The sequence below is a fragment of the Cebus imitator genome, unplaced genomic scaffold (assembly GCF_001604975.1).
Source record: "Cebus imitator isolate Cc_AM_T3 unplaced genomic scaffold, Cebus_imitator-1.0 Scaffold117, whole genome shotgun sequence".
Taxonomy (NCBI): domain Eukaryota; kingdom Metazoa; phylum Chordata; class Mammalia; order Primates; family Cebidae; genus Cebus; species Cebus imitator.
Genome location: NW_016107432.1, coordinates 5314899 through 5333078, shown reverse-complemented (window position 1 = coordinate 5333078; position 18180 = coordinate 5314899). Strand labels below are relative to the sequence as shown.

Genomic DNA, 18180 nt, shown 5'->3' with positions numbered 1-18180 from the left:
TTTCCAGACCAAACCAAAGTTCATCTTGCAAGTGTTGATGGATGTCTCATATCTGCCTAAAATGTATAAAACCAAACTGTGCTCAGACCACCTTGGGCGCACGTCATCAGGACCTCCTGAGGCTGGGTCACAGCCATGCATCCTCAATCTTGGCAAAATAAACTTTCTGAATTAGCTGAGACCTGTCTCGGATTTTCGGAGTTCACAGAGGTGAGGGTGGTCTTAGGGACCCCCTCACACTGTAGTGGTCCTGGAGTTATCAAATGAACAAAAAGGTCAGCAGGCCAGCCAACGAAGGCTCTTAGATGCCTGTTTGCTATGTGCACCCCAAAATTCGTGTTGGAAAGTTGGTGTCCCTTGTGGCATACTCCCCGGGCAACAGAGTGAGACTGCCTTAAAAAAAAGCAATAGATGTCCCTTATTAAAAATTATAGAAACCTTTTAAAAAGTATAAATAAACACAGAATCATTTCTAATCTCTCAACCACTTTTTGTTGGCTGCCTTCTAGCATAGGTGTACCTAAAAATGGAAGGGGTTCAGTGTATGTACACTTTGGGAAGCGATTATTCAGGAGGGCTCTGCCTACGTGAATGGATTGACGCTGTGGGAATGGGTTCATTATCTCGGGAGTTTGGCCCCTTCTTCTTCTTTCTTTGTTCATGAACTCTCACCCTCTCTCCAGCTCCTGCCACAGGGCGGCTCTCACCAGGTGCCAGTACCATGCTCTTGGATTTCCCCGCCTCCAGAGCCAGGAGCTGAATTAATTTCTTTTTAAACAGATTACCTAGCCTGTGGATTCTGTGATATAAGCAGTAATCAAAGATGCTCTTATTTCCTGTGTGTTACTGCTCAGCAGTCTACCCGTTTGCCCCTTCCCGCCTCCTTGCTCCCATCCTGCCGCCCGTGGGACTGGACAATGAGCCCATAGAACCTGGTCAGTGTCCTCTTCACTGAACAAAGGTTGTACGGGAGCAGCGAAGAGTATATCAGAGACACCAGTAAACGCCACCAACCTTGTTTCTGTCTTCAGTTCTGGCTGCTTGTCGACACGCCGGATGCCAGATGGAGGAACCTGTTGACAAATTCCCAACAGGGAAGTGATTAGCGTTATTTCCCACATTGCAGGGGCCTGTGTGGAAACACAGAGAAGGGAGCTGGACTATGCACAGGCATACACTTGGACTCCACCCTCCAAGCGGCCCTGAGCAGCCTCTGTGCTGGAGCTAGTGCAGGGCAGAGGGTGCCCAGATCACAGTCCCCGCCCCCAGGGGCTCAGAGCCCAACTGTGGGATGGAGGCAGGAAACAGGCAGGGAAACACACTGCTATGCACTAACTGCTTCCTGAGTCTTGAGGAGCCTGGGCGGCAGGCATCTCACCCAGCCTGGGGCAGCTGGAAGAGTCTTCTCTGAGGAGGGGGTATTAGAAGGGGTTTCAAGTCCAGAGAGGAGGCTCCCTGGCTAGGATGTAGGATTGGCTGCCTGCATGTTGAGGGCAATGGCGGGGCCGGCCTGCAGACCGCTGAGGCTGCAACCTGGGTGGGAGCCAGCCTTGGGGAGGGGACTTTGGGGACAGGACTCTAAGCTGAGAGGTGGGAAGAGAGAACCTCAGTTGGGAAGTGGGCCTGCTCCTTAGGGTATGGGGTATGTTCAGTGGGAGCTGGGCATAAGGCTCAAACTGGGCACAAGGTTCACCTCACCCTGTCACTAATTTACTCAGTCTCCAAGCCTTCTTGTATCTCAGTTTCTCTAGCTGTCAGCTCTGTCCAGCCACCCATGTCAATAGCCACTACCATCAACATAACAAGGTCACCCAGTACCAAGTACCCCCAACATCCCTGATACTCTGGTCTCTTTTCTAATTCAACCTCCACCTGCCCCAGGTCTTTGGTATTTTTCCACCTAAGAATAGAGCTAATAAGAATTCTACCTTGTCAGGTCACTGGGTGAATTAAGTAAAATTAAGCAGAGGTAATAAAGTAGCAGAAAAGTGCTTTGTCGTATACAAATGTTAGTTGCATTAATGCAACCCTTCTTGTGCATGGGGGACTCAGTACATGTCAGCTCTCCCTGCCCACCTTCCCATCCTTCAGGACCCAGGGCACTTGCCTCTCCTGGGGCCTCCCTGAACCTCAGCCTGACCCACCTGCATGGCTGTGTCTCCATCTCTCACCCACTGCTCCCACGAAGGTGAGGGCTGTGGCTGACTCATGTATCCTACAGACAAGCCACACAGGCTGGCACATAGTCAGGGCTGAAAAGTGTGTGCGGAATGAAGAAACTTATCCCATCTCCTGCCTACAAAGCCTTCTGGGTCATGTGGATTTCATAATATCTCCTTTCTGGGGACACAGCAGCAACTCAGAGCTCTGAGAGATGGTGACTGGATTACATATGTGTGTGAGTATATATAAAACATTTCTTGTTTGTAAGTATAAAAAATGTTGTGACCTAAAGTAATAGGGCGGGGCACGGTGGCTCACACCTATAATCCCGGCACTTTGGGAGGCCAAGGTAGGCGGATCACCTGAGATCAGGAGTTCAAGACCAGGCTGGCCAACATGGCAAACCCCCTATCAAAAATACAAAATTTGGTCAGGCATTCTGGTGGGCACCTATAATCCCAGGTACTCAGGAGGCTGAGGCAGGAGAATCACTTGAACCTGGGAGGCGGAGGTTGCTGAGACTGTGCCACTGCACTACAGCCTGGGCGACAAAGCAAGACTTAAAAAAACAAAAAGCATAAATCAGATGAAAATCACTTCTAATCTCTCACTCGCTTCTTGCTGGCTGCCTTCTAGTAGAGGTGTACCCGTAAATAGAAGGGGTTCAGTGTACATACGCAATTTCTCTCTCCTCTCCTGTCCTCTCCTCCTTCCTTCCTTCCTTCTTTCTTTTTGAGACAGGGTCTCACTCTGTCACCCAGCCTGGCACGCACTGGTGCAAACACAGCCCACTGCAGTCCGCACCTCCTGGGCTCAAGTAATCCTGCTGCCTCAGCCTCCCAAGTAACTGAGACTAACCACGCCTGGCTAACTTTTCAGTTTTTTGTACAGATGGGGTGTCACTATGTTACCCAGGCTGGTCTTGAACTCCTGGGCTCAAGCAATCTGCTTGCCTCAGCCTCCCTAAGTTCTGAGATTACAGGCGTAGCCACCACAGCCAGTCTACAGACACAATTTCATATCCTACGTATTTGCTTAAAAATGTCTTCAACATTTCCTCATTAAATTAAATATCAAAACGTTCAACTTTAAGGGCTACATAATATGGATAGGCAAGAACTTTCTCTCTCTACTCCTCTCCTGATCTTTCTTTTCTTTTCTTTTTTTAAAGACAGAGTCTCACTCTGTTTTCCAGGCTGAAGTGCACTGGTGCGATCTCAGCTCACTGCAACCTCCACCTCCCAGGTTCGACACACTCTTGTGTCTCAGCCTCCTGAGTAGCTGGGATTACAGGCATGCGCCACCACAATCAGTTTTAGCAGAGACGGGGGTCGCTGTGCTGGCCAGGCTGGTCGTGAACGCCTGACCTCAGGTGATCCTCCTGACCTCAGGTGATCTGCCCACGTCGGCCTCCTGAAGTGCTGGGATTACAGGCCTGAGCCCCTGCACCAGCCTCCGCTCCCGATCTTTCTCAGGTGTTGCTTATTTCTAAACGACGCTGCAGGGGCTCCACTGCACACAGCAGGCACACATTCCTAGAAATGGAGTCTGGGCTCAAAGAGTGGGGTCATGTTTAGGGTTCATGAGATTTTTCTGGCAATTTCCCAATTTTCACCCCTATCAGTTGCGTAAGAATTTCTCACCAACATGGGGCTCACAATTCCTTTTCATCTTTGTCACCCCAGTGAGAAAAATGAGGATCTCATTATTTTAATATGGGCATCTTAACAATTAGTGGGATCTAATGCCCCACCCCATGTTTACGGAAAGTCCATGGCAGGAGCAGTGGTGGCATTGCGGCGGTTGGGCTGCCTGGTCGCTCAGGAGACCATGGGGGTCGCTGGGACCCATGCTTTTCAGAGCTTTTACTGCAGCAGGATTTGTCTGCCAAATAATATCTGCACAGAGCCCTGTCATTCCTGGAGGCCACACAGAGGGTCTCAGGATGACCAGGCAGGGTGGGGGCCCCCAGGAAGCCTGTGCCAGGGAGCAGAGCCTGAAAGCCGCACAGCTGGTCTGACCTGTCATCATTCAGACTGAGAAATCCAAGTCTGGAGAGGGGATGGGCCTGGGTTCGACATCCCACAGAACCTCACAGCAGAAGCAGGGGCCGGCCTCAGCCAGTCCTGAAGGGTGCCTTTGTTCCTGAGATAAGGTTACCCTTGATGTGAACTTGTGTCCCCCAGCTGCCTTCCCAAGGCCATTGTGCTCAGCGTCCACCAGGCCCCGCTGTCTAAGGGCACCCTTTACTGTGGTAGCCAAGCCCCATGCAGAGCAAGTCCCCCACCCAGACAGCCTGGCACTGCTGGGACGGTCCCAAAGGACCCTTTGATGGGCTCTCGAGCAGAGACTCAAGGAACAGGCAACACCGGGGATGAGGCTATCCTGTCTGACGTCACCTCACTGGGTTCAGCCTGAGAAAGGGAGGCCTGTGTGACCCACAGCCTGGTGATGATGGCCGCATGAGGTCATTCAGCAGCCTGCAGGGGCCTGCACAGAAGTCTCCCCGACTCAGCCTGGCCCAGCTGGCCTCTGGGAGCACTGGAGACAGAGAATCTTCAAGAAAGAGTTGTGGCTAAAGAGACCAAGTCTCAATACCAGACCCCACCTCGCCAGGACCCCTCTGCCCCATCCAGTCCATCATCAGGCCTGGGGGCTGCACTCCAACACACGGCCCCTGTCCCACCAGTGCCCCTGCGACCTCTGAACCCTCTTCTCAACTAGGCCTCCACCGTTCTGCAGGCCGCCACCATCACCTTCACAACCCATCCAGTCTCAGGCCTGCCTGGCCCAGTTTCAGCAAGAATCCTGCAAAATCAGTTTGGCAGGAATCCCCGGGCCTAGAAGCCTCATCTCCCTCCACTTCTGATTGAGTTCCTCATCCCTTCCTTGAAGTCTCAGTCCTCACCCCGTCTTCAGCGAGCATCTCATGGGGTCAGTTCAGCAAGAAGCCCAGTACCTCCAGCGACTTTCCACCAGCGGCCCCACCCCTGCTCATCGGCTGCAATCCCCACTGTCTGCCATTCAGAATCTCACCCCCTCTCTTCCATTGTGATAGTCCTGACTCCTGTTGCAAAGTCCAGAAGTGTCTTCCTTACTGGTCTTAACGAGGGCCAGAATAATTTTCTTTAGCAGGGAGGGCTCAGGGAATGAATAAGCAATACGTAGGGGGGTGGTCAGCGTGATAAGATGAAGCGCAACTCTAGGAGCCTGTCTGCAAGGAGAGTGATGGGGCTCAGAATATGACACCCCAAACAGGACTAGGAGGCCAGGATGTGCCGCCCCTGACATGCCCCTCTGGCATAAGGGTTATTTTGAGTTGATTACTGGGGAAACAGCAGACTCAGAAAAGCACTGAAAAGTGAGTAGAAATGACCATTTTATAAGGGGAATCGAAATCTCCAAAGGGAGCCTCCATCTCTAAGGATGTTTCCTCTCTGCACCAGGAAGATCAGGATGACCCAAAGTCCCTGGGGTCTCTTCTCCACGGAGAAGATGCACAGCACTGCCCCCCTTGCCTAAGGTCCCCTCCTGTCCCGTCTCGACGTAACTGCCTCCTCACACCCTTCCTTCTTTGTTGTAGGGAATGCTGCTGTCTCAGCCTGAGGTCAGAGCTGCCTCTTTGATGGCTGGGCATGGTAGCTCACACCTGTAATCTCAGCACTTTGGGAGACCAAGGCTGGCAGGTTGCCTGAGGTCAGGAGTTCGAGACCAGCCTGACCAACACAGTGAAACTCCGTCTCTACTAAAAATACAAAAAAAATTATCCAGGTATATTGGTGCATGCCTGTAGTTCCAGCTACTCGGGAGGCTGAGAGAGGAGAATCACAAGAACTTGCAGTGAGCCAAGTTCTTGCCACTGTACTCTAGCCTGGGCAAGACAGCAAGACTCTGCCTCAAAAAAACAAAAACAAAGACAAGAAAAACCCCAAAGCTGCCTCTTGGAGATCTGCCCCTGCGTGTCCTCATTTCTCTGGGCTACCTCTGGAGCATACACGAGGTGCACGTGTCAGTAAGCTTCTGTTCATCCTTCTCTTGCTAATTCTATATGCCTTTTGTTACAGGGATCTGCCCCAACTAGGAACGATAAAAGGTAGAAAATTACATTTCTTCCCCCTACAAGAGCCATTGCCTCCCTCCTCCCCTGCCACTGGACCCCTGCATTGTGAAGATATAAAGGGTAGCCTAATGCCGCCATCGGAAGTTAATTTAATTGTGAAAATGAGAAGCAATGAGTTAAAAAGGGTTGATCTGGGAGGCGGAGAGGCGACCAGTCATCAAGCCCCACTCTTTCTTCAGTCTGGCAGCACACAGGACACCCTGCCTTTGTGATAACAGTGATTTTTTTCTTTCTTTTTTTTTTTGAGATGGAGTTTTGCTCTGTTGCACAGGCTGGAGTGCAGTGGTGTGACCTCAACTTGCTGTAACCTCTGTCTCCCAGGTTCAAGCAGTTCCCTGCCTCAGCCTTCCACATAGCTGGGATTACAGGTGCCTGTCATCACGCCCAACTAATTTTTGTACCTTTAGTAGAGACAGGGTCTCACCATTTTGGCCAGGCTGGTCTTGAACTCCTGATCTCATGATCCACCTGCCTTAGCCTCCTAAAGTGCTGGGATTATTAGGCATGAGCCACTGCACCTGGGTGATTGCAGTGATTTTTTTTTTAATGGCTTGGGGCATTTCCCATGAGGCCCATTAGAAATCCGCTAAGTTTCCCTCCAAGCTCTCCTGTCACCAATGCTCGGTGGGGCTGGCTCTTCCCTTGCTCCTGGAAGAAAATCTCCGGCCCTGCCAGTGGCCCTCAGGACCTTGCTACCAACCTCTTTTGTGGACAGAGGGGTCACGGCAGGCTGGGGTGGCTGGTGCAGGAAACACCTGAAACTCCTCATTTGGACTCCCTGAGCTGGGGCGGCTTTCTAGAAGGGCCTAACGTGGCAATGGATGGTAACAGGCGGCAGTTGCTTACGCTTTGCTACTTGGAGCCAACCAGCCAGCACTTCTGGGTCTTGGTCTTTGGCCCGGCCCTTTTCCTTTCCTGCTGGTCTCAGGCTCACTGAGATTGCTGGACACACAAGGCGGGCTGAGGAGGCCGTCCGGGCATGTGCCCCACCTGCCATGCCAGCTCCCCACTGTGGCTGGGCTGCTCGTGACCTAGCGAGATGACGCCGTAGCCAACCCGTTCACACCCAGCACATGGTGTGGACCTCTTAAGAGTAGTTCCTTGCCCTAGGGGACCAAACAGCACATTTTATTTTTTACCTTGAAGATACATCTCTTCTCCTTCTGCGAACATCTGGCCGCACCTGACACATAGCGCGCAGGAAGGGTGGTAGTGCTTCTCCCCAGCCTGCGAAGAAAGCACAAGGCAGAACGTTTCTACTAAAGCCAGAACTGTTGGCTGGGTGACAGCACCCGGCATGGATACAGCATGCCCTGTGCACAGGTACGCAGGGGATACTGGAAGGGCCAGCCCCCACCCTCAGGACCCAAGACCCCTGAACAAAGCCTGGACCAGGGGGTACCCTCAGGCTGTCCAATGCACCCCAGGGGGGAGTCCAGGCTGTACTTGCCCACCCTGCTCAGGTGGGCTGCTCCCTACCAGGGCAGTCCATGAGGGGTCAGCCTCCTCCACCACGAGGAGCAGTTTTAAGGAGTGGAGAGTTTAACAGGCAGGGAAGAAGGAAAAGGGCAGAGGGAGGGGAGGGAAAGAGGACACATTTCCCCAGGTGCAGGAATTAGAGGCGTGGGCAGAACAGGATCAATACTTTCCTCTTCATATCTCTGTATCGCTCAGTGTGTTCAACGCGCATTTTGTTTTTAACATTCTTAAAATTTATTAAATTAGGTTACAAACACTAATACTGAAATAACCCAAATAAATTACATTGCCTGGTTTGGCTTATTTTTGCAAAAACAAAAAACAAAAAATTCCCCTAAATGCTGCATTCACCAGCACGTTAGAGCCACACTCCTACCTGAGGGCACGGCACAGCCGCCGGCTGCTAAACGCGCTGCTAAGTCTGAGGCTCACTCTTTCCTGAAACGGAAAGAGCTTTCCTAATCCCCACCTAAACTGAATTTGTAGTAACTAGTTTCCTGAATCAGTGAGTAAGGGGCTGAAATGTCATTTTTGAGCATCCAGTTTTCCCTGTCCTGTGCCTTCCCTGGGATGAAGACAGTCCAAGGCAGCCGCTGTGTATTGGGAGGAAGAGCCCAGAGAATTAGGTGGAGAAGAAAGCACAAAGCAGAACGTTTCTGCTAAAGCAGAAATGTCGGCTGGTCACAGCACCCGGCATGGACACAGCACGCCCTGCGCACAGGTACGCAGGGGATACTGGAAGGGCCGGTCCCCACCATCAGGACCCGTATTTGTCTCAGTGAGCAGAGATCACGACACTGCTCTCCAGCCTGGGTGACAAAGCAAGGCTCCATCTCAAGACTTTTCTCCTGCACACGGCCTGGTGTGGCCTCCTCTGCCACACCAGGTCAGGTGACAAGGCCAAGAATGTCTCCCGGCAAAGGGGCCCTTCCCCCAGGTGAGGAGGCTGACTTCAGTTCCGCCTGCCCTCCAAGGCCCAGGCTTCGGCACCAGCTGGCCCTTCCATGGAGCAACCCCCTGACTCCCCAGCCCCTGCCACCCTGACTGCCATCTCAGCCTACATGCCACCTCCCCTCGGGAGCTTTCCCTGATGCTTCCCTAATCCGGGCGTTCACAGCCCCATTTCCACACTGTCTGGCGATTACTTGGGTGTATTCTTCCCCACTCGACGGCCAGCCTCTCAAGCGCAGGGCCTGGCACCTGGGCCACTTCAGGGAGCACCAGGTGCAGGGATCTCTCTGGACAGCAGGTCACGCCTCAGCATCTGGCCCCAGAATGTGGGTGAAACGATCGTTTCGCTGATCACAATTATTAACATGCCCGGTGGTCTGAGTAGCACTCTTAAGTGTACATCAGAGATTGAGACAGCTCTGTGTTTTTAAAAATAAAAGTCACCAGGTATCAACGTCACAATTGTCAACTGCGGGCTCACTGTAGTCATAACGAGTATTTCTGGGTTTGTGACCTGTGACTTGTCCTCACACCTGCCGAATCCAGGTGCCTCTGCTTCACACTGACTTCCTCTAACAGCAGGAGTTTGGTGGCAGCCACAGGGGACGGGAAGCAACCCTGCAGGTCACACAGACCCTGCTGTCCACACGGCATGCCCACATGTGAATCATGAGAATGCTGCTGGGACAGTTTCTCAGGCGCCGGGCTTGAGCCCTCCACAGTGGCAGTGGCCACGCCTCCATAGCTTGTTCCACAGCTCGTCACACACCACTTGTGGCAGTGCTACGGGAAAACTGTTACTCATTTACCGTAAGAGGCACAGAGAGGCGGAAGAGCTTAAGCAAGGTCACACAGCGGCAGGTGTTGGAGCTGCGGTGAATGCAGAGCTGGCAGGTGGTGGAGCTGCAGTGAAGAAGACCTTAAGTCGTGCCTTGCAGGCTCTCAACCCACAGCGTGGCTGTCCCCAAGTCCTGGAGCGGATCCTAGGCCCGGGGTGTGGACCCCTTCTTCACGTGCTCCCCGCTACAGCTGGACTGTTTGTCCCCTTCAAAACTCATGTTGAAATCTAATCGCTAGAGCGGCAGTGTTGAGAGCTGGGCCATTAAGAGGGAGTGGACCGTGAAGGCCGTGTCCTCAGGATGGATGGATCCATTCATGGACTAAGGTCACCGTGGGAGCGGGATTCGTGGCTCGGAAGAGAGGAAAGGCCTGAGCCAGCCAGCACACTCCGCCCCTCGTCACGGGGTGCCCTGGGTCCTCTCGAGACTCTGCAGAAAGTTCCCACCCGCCACAGGATGTGCCCCCTCCAGCCCGGACTTCGCAGCCTCCGTCACTGTAGGAAATCGATCCTTTTCTCTATAAATCACCCAGGAGTTTCAGGCATTCTGTTACATGTCACGGGAATGGACTAACACACACTGCACCCTCATGTCCTGAACGAACAACATGGAGGATGCTGGTGAACTGATCCAAGCCAAGGAAGTCGGACACAAGAGAACAGGCCCAGGTTTACGAAGTTCAGAACCAGGCAAAGCGATCTATGTGGCTAGAGTGCCCTCGGGGACTCACGGGGGAGCCTGGGGCACTGGGCCTGTTCTCTTTCTTGACTTGGCACCGGTTACATGTGTGCAGTTTGTAAAGATGTGTCAAGATGCACAGGTATAACGCATGCACCCCTCTGTGTGTATTACAAGCCAACAAAGTGGTTTTCCCACTAAATAGACCAAAGACCTAAACACAAGAGCTAAAACTGAAAACTGATTAGAAGGAAACGTGCTGTTAGGAGGACAGGTGCAGTGGCTCATGCCTGAAAATCCCAGTGCTTTCAGAGGCCGAGGCAAGAGGATCACTTGAGGCCAGTTCAGGACCAGCCTGGGCAACATGGTGAGACCCAGTCTCTACAAAAAAATTTAAAAATTAGCCAGGCGTGATGGCTCGTGCCTGTAGTCCCAGCTACTCAGGCGGCTGAGGCGGGAGGATCCTTTGAGCCCGGGAGTTCCAAGTTACTGTGAGCTCTGATCACGCCACTGCACTCCAGACTCGGTGACACAGTGAAACCCAGACTCTTAAAGAAATATTTTAAAAAGGTAGGCAAAGGACTCCAATAGACACTTCTTCAATGAAAATACAGAAATGGCCAGCTGGTACATGAAAAGGGGCTCAACATCACTGTCATTGAGAAAATGCAAATCAAAACCACAGGAGACATCTCCTCATACCCATGAGGGTAGCTACAGTAATAACATCACAAAAAGGAAAATAAAAGGTGTCAGTGAGGATGTCAAGAGACAGGACCCTCCTGCACTGCTGATGGGGACACAGCGGTGCAGCTACTGTGGAAAACGGTTTGTTGGTGAAGAAGTTAAACACAGATTACCAGGTGCCAGAAATTTCACTTCTTGGCATTTAAGGAAAACAAAGAGAAAATGAATGGAGAAATGAAAACTTGGTCGGGCGCGGTGGCTCACGCCTGTAACCCCAGCACTTTGGAGGCTGAGGCAGGCAGATCACCTGAGGTCAGGAGTTCAAGACTAGCCTGGCCAACATGGCAAAACCCAGACTCTACTAAAAATATAAAAATTAGCCGGGCATGGTGGCGGGTACCTGTAGTCCCAGCCACTTGGGAGGCTGAGGCAGGAGAATCGCTTGAACTTGGGAGGTGGAGGTTGCAGTGAAATGAGATCACACCATTGCACTCCAGGGTGACAGAGCAAGACTCTGTCTAAAAAAAAAAAGAAAGAAAGAAAACAGGTCCACACAAAAACCTGTACGTGATGTTCAGCAGCATTCTACATAAAACCAAAGGGCAGGAACAGCCCCAGCGTCCACCATGGAAGAAGAAATTGTGGTGTATCCACATCAGGGAGTGTTATTCAGCCACAGACAGGAATGAAAGTGCTGATCCTGCTACAACATGGATGAGCTCTGAAAACGTGCACAGTGAAGGAAGCCAGACTCGAAGCCACGGGGTAGAGGATTCCTTCTCTCCGGAACATCCAGAGCAGTGATTCCATGGAGACAGAAGCAGGTGAATGGCTGCTGGGGACTGGAGGAGGAGGGAATGGGGACTGACTACCTATGGGGGTGAGGTTTCCTCTCAGTATGACAAGAAAGTTCCGGAATTAGAGAGAACTGGAAGCTGCGCAATATTATGAATGCACCAAATGCCACTGAACATTTTCAATGGTGATTGTATGTTACGTGAATGTCAATATTTTCTTTGTTCTTTGTTTTTTTTTTTGAGATGGGGTCTCGCTCTGTTGCCCAGGCTGGAGTGCAATGGTGAGATCTCAGCTCACTGCAGCCTCCACCTCCCGGGTTTAAGAGATTCTCCTGCCTCAGCCCCCTGAGTAGCTGGGATTACAGGTGCACACCCTCACACCTGGCTAATTTTTGTATTCTTAGTAGAGATGGGGTTTCACCATGTTGGCCAGGCTGGTCTCCAACTCTTGACCTCATGATCCGCCCGCCTCAGCCTCCCAAAGTGCTGGGATTACAGGAGCCACTGCCCCTGGCCCTCAATTTTTTAAAGAAGAGCTGATCCCCAAATGGCCAACTTTTAAATTACCAGCCACATAGCAAGCATTGTGTCAGGTGCTCTGCCCTCAAGTTCATCCTCACGGCAGCCCCTTGGGGTGGGCACTATGGTCTATCCTTGTTTTCCAGAGCAGGAGGTCAAGGTTCAGGGAGGCAAGGAGGCCTACCCAAGGCAATATCATTGAGAGAATGAGGAGCTAGGATCCAAAGCAGGTGGGCTGCATGCTGCCTCCGGGGAAGATGCCATGGGCCCTGGGGACAATCAGGGACATTCGTGGCTAAGCCCCTGCAGGTCCTGAGCCTCAGAGCATAGAATTTCCCACATCCTCGGCTCACCAGTTCCCTGTCAACAGCCCTCCTCCCACACCCAATGCACAGACAGAGGATGAGGAAGGGAGCCAGAGCTCCTGGAACGCTGTGGGCAGAGACGGAAGCCTTCCACGCTCTTCACACTGTACACGCCACGGCCCAGCCCGTGGCACAGAGGAGCAGCCTGGGGTCCCAGAAGCCGCATAGCAGAGTCGGAGCCGAGTCTGAGCCAGGGCCAGCTCTGCACCTTTCCCAGTGACGGCACAGGTGTGTGGCCGGGGCAGCCGGCACCCTCACTCCCAGTTGGGGCCCCTCATAAAGTATGAGAGGCAACAGCCACACCACATTACAAGGATGCCCCATGTTCTGGAACCATCCAGAACCATCCTGTGGTGGAGAGGCAGGGCTGGAGTACACCAGGAGGCTGTCAAGCAGACACAGGAAATGTGCCTGCAGGTGCTCAGGCCTGTCCCAGGCTGGTGGCCAAAGCCATGGAGGTGACAGGTTCCAGCCCTCGATTCTCCCTTCTTGGCTGTGTGACTCAGGCTGTGTCACGTGCTGGGATTCAGTGTCCCGGTGTGTAAGACGGAGAGGACTGTCCCTCCCTCTCAGGTAGTATAACCGGGCTCTGTGATTCCAGAGGACCTTCAGCCGGAAGGTACCGGCATGGCACAGGTCACCCCATCCCTACCCTATACTTCCTGCTGGGAACCGATGGGTCACAGGTGGTCATGGATGGACTGATGGAGTCGGAAATTAGTGTCCTCATTCCCGTTATCACTGCCGCCGTCACTCCCATTCTCTCACAGTGACCGGGGCGTCCCAGTCATCGGCACATGGGCAACATCCTCCCAGTTGCCGCCCGGGGAGCGCCTGAACCCTCCAGTGGGTGCAGGGCTCCCCAGGCAGGCAAAAGTCCCACCCACCCGCGCGAGGCCCAAGATGGCTCGGATTTCAAAATATACCAGCAGCCACGTAGTACATGGTTCTAGGAAGACGCCTTGTGCCTTCTGCGGGGTGGCTGTCATCTTTAATGAGGCAGAACAAGGTGCCGGGGAGGCGCACCCACAGCCAGTGGTGGCTCAGGGTGACCACAGGTCCTCAGCCAGTGCTGCGTCAGAGGGCATCGGTTTAAGGGACACCCCACTGTGACGCGCAGAGCAGGGCCAGCAGGACGGAGGTGCCCCCACACTGCCCCGCCTCCAGAAACTCCTCCTCTCCAGCATAGGCCAGCTAGCAGCCACCTCTCTGGGCTTCTGGAGAATGGATTAGCCCCTCTGCCATGAGCCCCTCACAGCTGAGGCAGGCGGCCTCTTTCCTCCCTGAATCCAACCACGGAATCCGGGTGCAAAGTCCTCCTCTGCCCACTGGAGAGAGGCCACACTTCCCCTGGCTCCATCCCCACCGGCTCCAGGCTCCAGCTCCCAGCTGAGGGCAGGGGCTGGGCCCACGGGCTGCACCTCCCTAGAGCAGGCAGCTCCCGGCAGCTGCTCCTCCCACAGCCACTGGCCCAGTTCAGAGCTCTAGTTTCCTTTTCAAACTTCCAGAACTGAGTCTAGACCTTACCATGATGCACAGACAATATGAAATTTATAGAGAAACAAATGAAAGCCTTGAGCAGGGATCCCCCTGGGGGTGTTCAGTGGCCAGGACAGACTCCCCAGAATCCCCAGGGACCATTGCATCCCAGAAAGAAGGGCCCCACTCTGAGCAATGCCCAGCAAGGCCTCGAGATCAGGGGCCCTCCCCAGACCTTCCCTGCCCCTCGGAACACAGCTCCTCATGGCCCCTGCCTGTCCAGCACACTCACTCCCGGCCCCCGCCTGTCCTGCACACTCACTCCCGGCCCCTGCTCCCTCTTCCTCTCTACCCAGCTCCCTTTAGGGCGTGAGCCTCAGGAGAGCTTGGCCTACCAGCCTCCATCTCTGCTATACCCCGGCGTCCCCTCCAGCAGTGGCACCGGCAGAGCAGCTGTCCAATAGGGACGTTCTGAACAAGGGAACACGGTGCCCAGACCAGCCCGAGTGGCCCTAGAGGGCTAGAGGGTTCTAAGTTTGGGAAAGGCTCTGTCAGGACCCCACCTGCGGATGTTCACACACGCTGCAGTGGGTCCAGGCTTGGAGGGTCCTGCCACAAAGACAGTGAGGAGCGCACTACCTGGGGACCAGAGGACGCAATGGGGGACACGACAGCCAGCATGGACAGAAAGGACCAGGGGCTCTGCTGTGCCGCCGGCATGAGCCGAGGCAGGAACACAGCAATCCGGCGAAGGGCGTGTGTGTGTACGTGTCTGTGTGGGTGTCTTTCTGTGTGTCTGTGTGTACTGTGTGTGCATTGTCTGTGCCGTCTTGGTTGTCTGTGTGTTTGTGTGTCGCTGTGTGTTGCTACGTGTAGTCTCTGTGTCCGTGTGTCCACGTGTTGTCTGTGTCTGTGTCCATGTGTTCTGTGTCTGTGTGCTCTGAGTGTCCACGCATGTTGCGTGTCCCTCTGTGTGCTTCTGTGTGTCTGTGTTGGTTGTGTCATCTGTGTGTTTATTTTCATGTGGGTTGTTTGTGTGTATCTAAGTGTGTTGTCTGCATGTCTTATATGTGCATGTGATCTGTGTGTCCTTCTGTGTGTTGTGCCTATGTGTCTATGTGCTGTGTGTCTACAAACGTATCTGTGTATCTGAGTGTGTCTGTGTCATGTGTCTTTCTGTATGTTTGTGTGTGTGTCTGTGTGCTTGCGTATGTCTCTGTGTGTTGTGTGTGTGGCCTGTGTGTCTCATGTGTGTGACTGTGTCTGTTTCTTCCTGTGTCTGTGTGTCCATGCTTTGTGCATGTATGTGTATATCTATCTCTGTGTGTCTGTGTGTGGTGTGTGGGTTGTGCATGTGTGTGTATATCTCTGTGTGTCTACATGTCTGTGTATGTGTGTATCTGCACGTGTGCAAAATCTAAAAGGATGACTTCTAGGTGCCAGCAGCAGTTAGGCGTGGGGGTGATGTTACAAATGCTTTGGCTTATTTTAAGAGAAACAGGTATCCTTCTGAGCAAGAGAAGTTGGGGGCCTGAGAAGTCGCTGAGGCCTGAAACACTGTATTTATTTGGAAACATGGTTTGTTTTCTCCCAATGATGAGAGTCGTCCGTGCTTACTGCCCCAAGACAGGAGGAAGCAAAGAACACATGTCCTGTAGTTGCAAGAAAGATGTTTAGCTGGTTCCTGATGGACGGCAGAGAGAGCCCAGGCACTCCCTTTCCTGCAGCCTACCCTGGGGCAGGGACTCTGTCACCTGTATTTCCGTGAACCCAGCACCTAGCCCAGGGTGGAATGCATGATGAGGCCAGGAAGGGTCTAGAAGGGAGTGGAGAAGGAAAGAGAGGAGGGGTGGAGGGAGGGGAGATGGATGGGAGGAAGAGGGAGGAGGAATTGATTTGATCCCAGGGGGATGCTAGGCTTCTCGTTACCGTGGAGACAGACCCTGCATGGGCTGCACCAGCCATGTGGGGCCCCAGACCATGGCGCTGGTGAGGTTAACAGAGGGTGGGGCCGGAAAGAAGCACTCCCACTCCCGCCCACCTCTGCAGGGAGGTGCTGACAGGGCGAGGGAGGGATGGAGTTCCTGGAAGGCTGGGCTCCGAGCACACAGCTGTGACTTCCCCTCATCCACACCTCCTCCCTTTATGTAGCCCGGTCTAGAGGCTGGTCACAATGCTGTCCCCATGGATTCGTCAGCCGAGTCCCTGCTCCCTCTGTGGGGGTGGTGCCATCCGTCCCCAGGAGCCGGCTCTGCCGCAGTTGCTGCGAGGCGCCACCCACCTCTGCTGCCACAGCCCAGTGCCTCCCCCATCCACAGCCAGCCAGCCCTGCCCAGGAGGGGGCACAGATGTCAGCCCCTCCCATGCCCCCACAGGACCCCAGCAAGGAGCCGACTCATCAGGACAGACACCCAGAGAAGGGTGGGCCACATGAGGGTGCTGCACGTTTAGGAGAAACTGAGGGAGAGATGGGAAGGGAACACCCCACTGCCACCACCCAATGCACATTTCGCGGGCACTGCGGGTGCCAGCACTTAGGATGGCACCATGCCCGCCCGCCACATGCAGACACAGCACAGGCGAGAGCTTGGCTGGTGGTGGGAGCCTGGGATGCCCTGGGCTTGGGGCCCGCAGACGGAGGCCACGGTCACTGCCCAGCACCTTAGGGGCAAAATGGGGGGTGGGGGAACAGATGGCTCCGAGGCCTCACGCCTCACTGCTCTGTCCCCAAAAACCCACCCACCTGCAGCCCCGCCTGGCCCCTGCGAGCCCCCATCAGCCCCCGGGAGGTGTGGGCCAGGCTTCCTACCTGCGAGGTGTCTGGGCACCAGAGTCCAGTCTGACGGCCCTGCTTGAGTGCCCTGCTCCCTGGAACGTATGCCTGCGAGGGGGGATGCCCTCGCCTTCAGCCCTTGGTCTGTCACCTGCTCCTGCTCTGCCCCGGGGGGTCCACTGTCACCCGGCTGGGCGCCAGCACGCTGGGCTGAGCATCGGGCAGTGCCACCGCGGCAGCGGCAGCTCCCCTTCTGTGGAGACAGGCTCGTCCCCGCCCGCAGCTCCCACCTTGCACCCGGGGAGGATGCTCAGAGCTGTGCAGAGCCCGCCGACTCAGCCACGCTGCCACAGACTCGCCTCCCCGGCAGAGGCGAAAACAAAAGCATTAATCTTCCCCGGGAGGCCCTTTCTCCTCCACAGCAGATGAGGAGGAAAAAACCCAGACCTGCTTTGCTCCTGTTCCTCGAATTGGGATGGCTCCTTCCTGATGAGCCAGGGTGCATCCCAGGTTCTGTGTTTGGCATTAAATACCAGGGATGCTTACACTGCCGACATGGGACTCTTGCCTCCCAATCCAAGGGTGGGGGCACTGACTGCCCCATGAAGCCCACTTTGTTCAACCAGTGCGGAGCGTGCCTGAGAGGCAGAGCAGCCAGAGTTTGGGTGGGGTCTGCCCCAGACCCCAGGCCAGGGTCTCTCTGGTGTGGGGGCTCCTGTACCAGCATCAGCAATAGCAGCACTGACTGCACCCAGGGTGCACCCCGGTTGAGGCCACCAGATGTTCCAATGTGGCTATGCTACTAAGTCAAAGATGCAAACCCACATCTGTGCCCTAGGAGAAGACAAAGGGCTGGGGCAGCCTGGGCAGCCTGGTCTCCAGCCTGGCTCTGCTACCGGCTCTCAGTGGCTGATGGCCGGGCACGTGGGCAGATCCAGCTGGATGCCCAGGTGAGTGGTGGGAGGCAGTGTGTGTGGTGGGGAGGGGGAGTGCCGGCACTGATGTTGGCCTGGCTGAGCATCAGAGCCACATGCGTGTAAGAGGAGCTGGGTCAGGGACAGCATCTGAGTGGGGAACGCAGGCCCTGCACTGCCCTGGGGAGGGAGGAAGGGAGGGGTTGGTAAGAGGAGGCTTAAAGGCCTTAGGGTTTCCTGCACACAAAGCCCCCAGATCTGCTGAAGAGTGGGGGGAATGCAGGTGGAAGGGCGCAGAGAAGGTCTCTGAGAGGCAGTGGGGCCGCTGTGAAGGGAGAGGGGAGGCTGAGGCTCTGCAGCGGGGCCTTCCATGCCAGGCTGCAGGCTGCAATTTTTTTTTTTTTTTTTTTTTTTTT

At 54.3% G+C, this 18180-nt stretch overlaps 1 protein-coding gene across 27 annotated transcripts in view; it reads right to left on the bottom strand.

The window, feature by feature from the left end:
- The window catches only part of ABLIM2 (actin binding LIM protein family member 2), a 185502-nt gene that overhangs the window by 83568 nt on the left and 83754 nt on the right, over nt 1-18180 (bottom strand). For all 27 annotated transcript variants that reach the window (XR_005201944.1, XR_005201945.1, XM_017539067.2 and 24 more), the window contains exons 7-8: nt 7423-7510; nt 1015-1073 (exon numbers count right to left, since the gene is read on the bottom strand). Coding sequence is in view for 25 of the 27 variants with exons in the window: in XM_017539067.2 (XP_017394556.1) it covers nt 1015-1073; nt 7423-7510 (147 nt within the window). In the remaining 2 variants the exon portion in view is untranslated. The remainder of the gene's footprint in view (nt 1-1014; nt 1074-7422; nt 7511-18180) is intronic.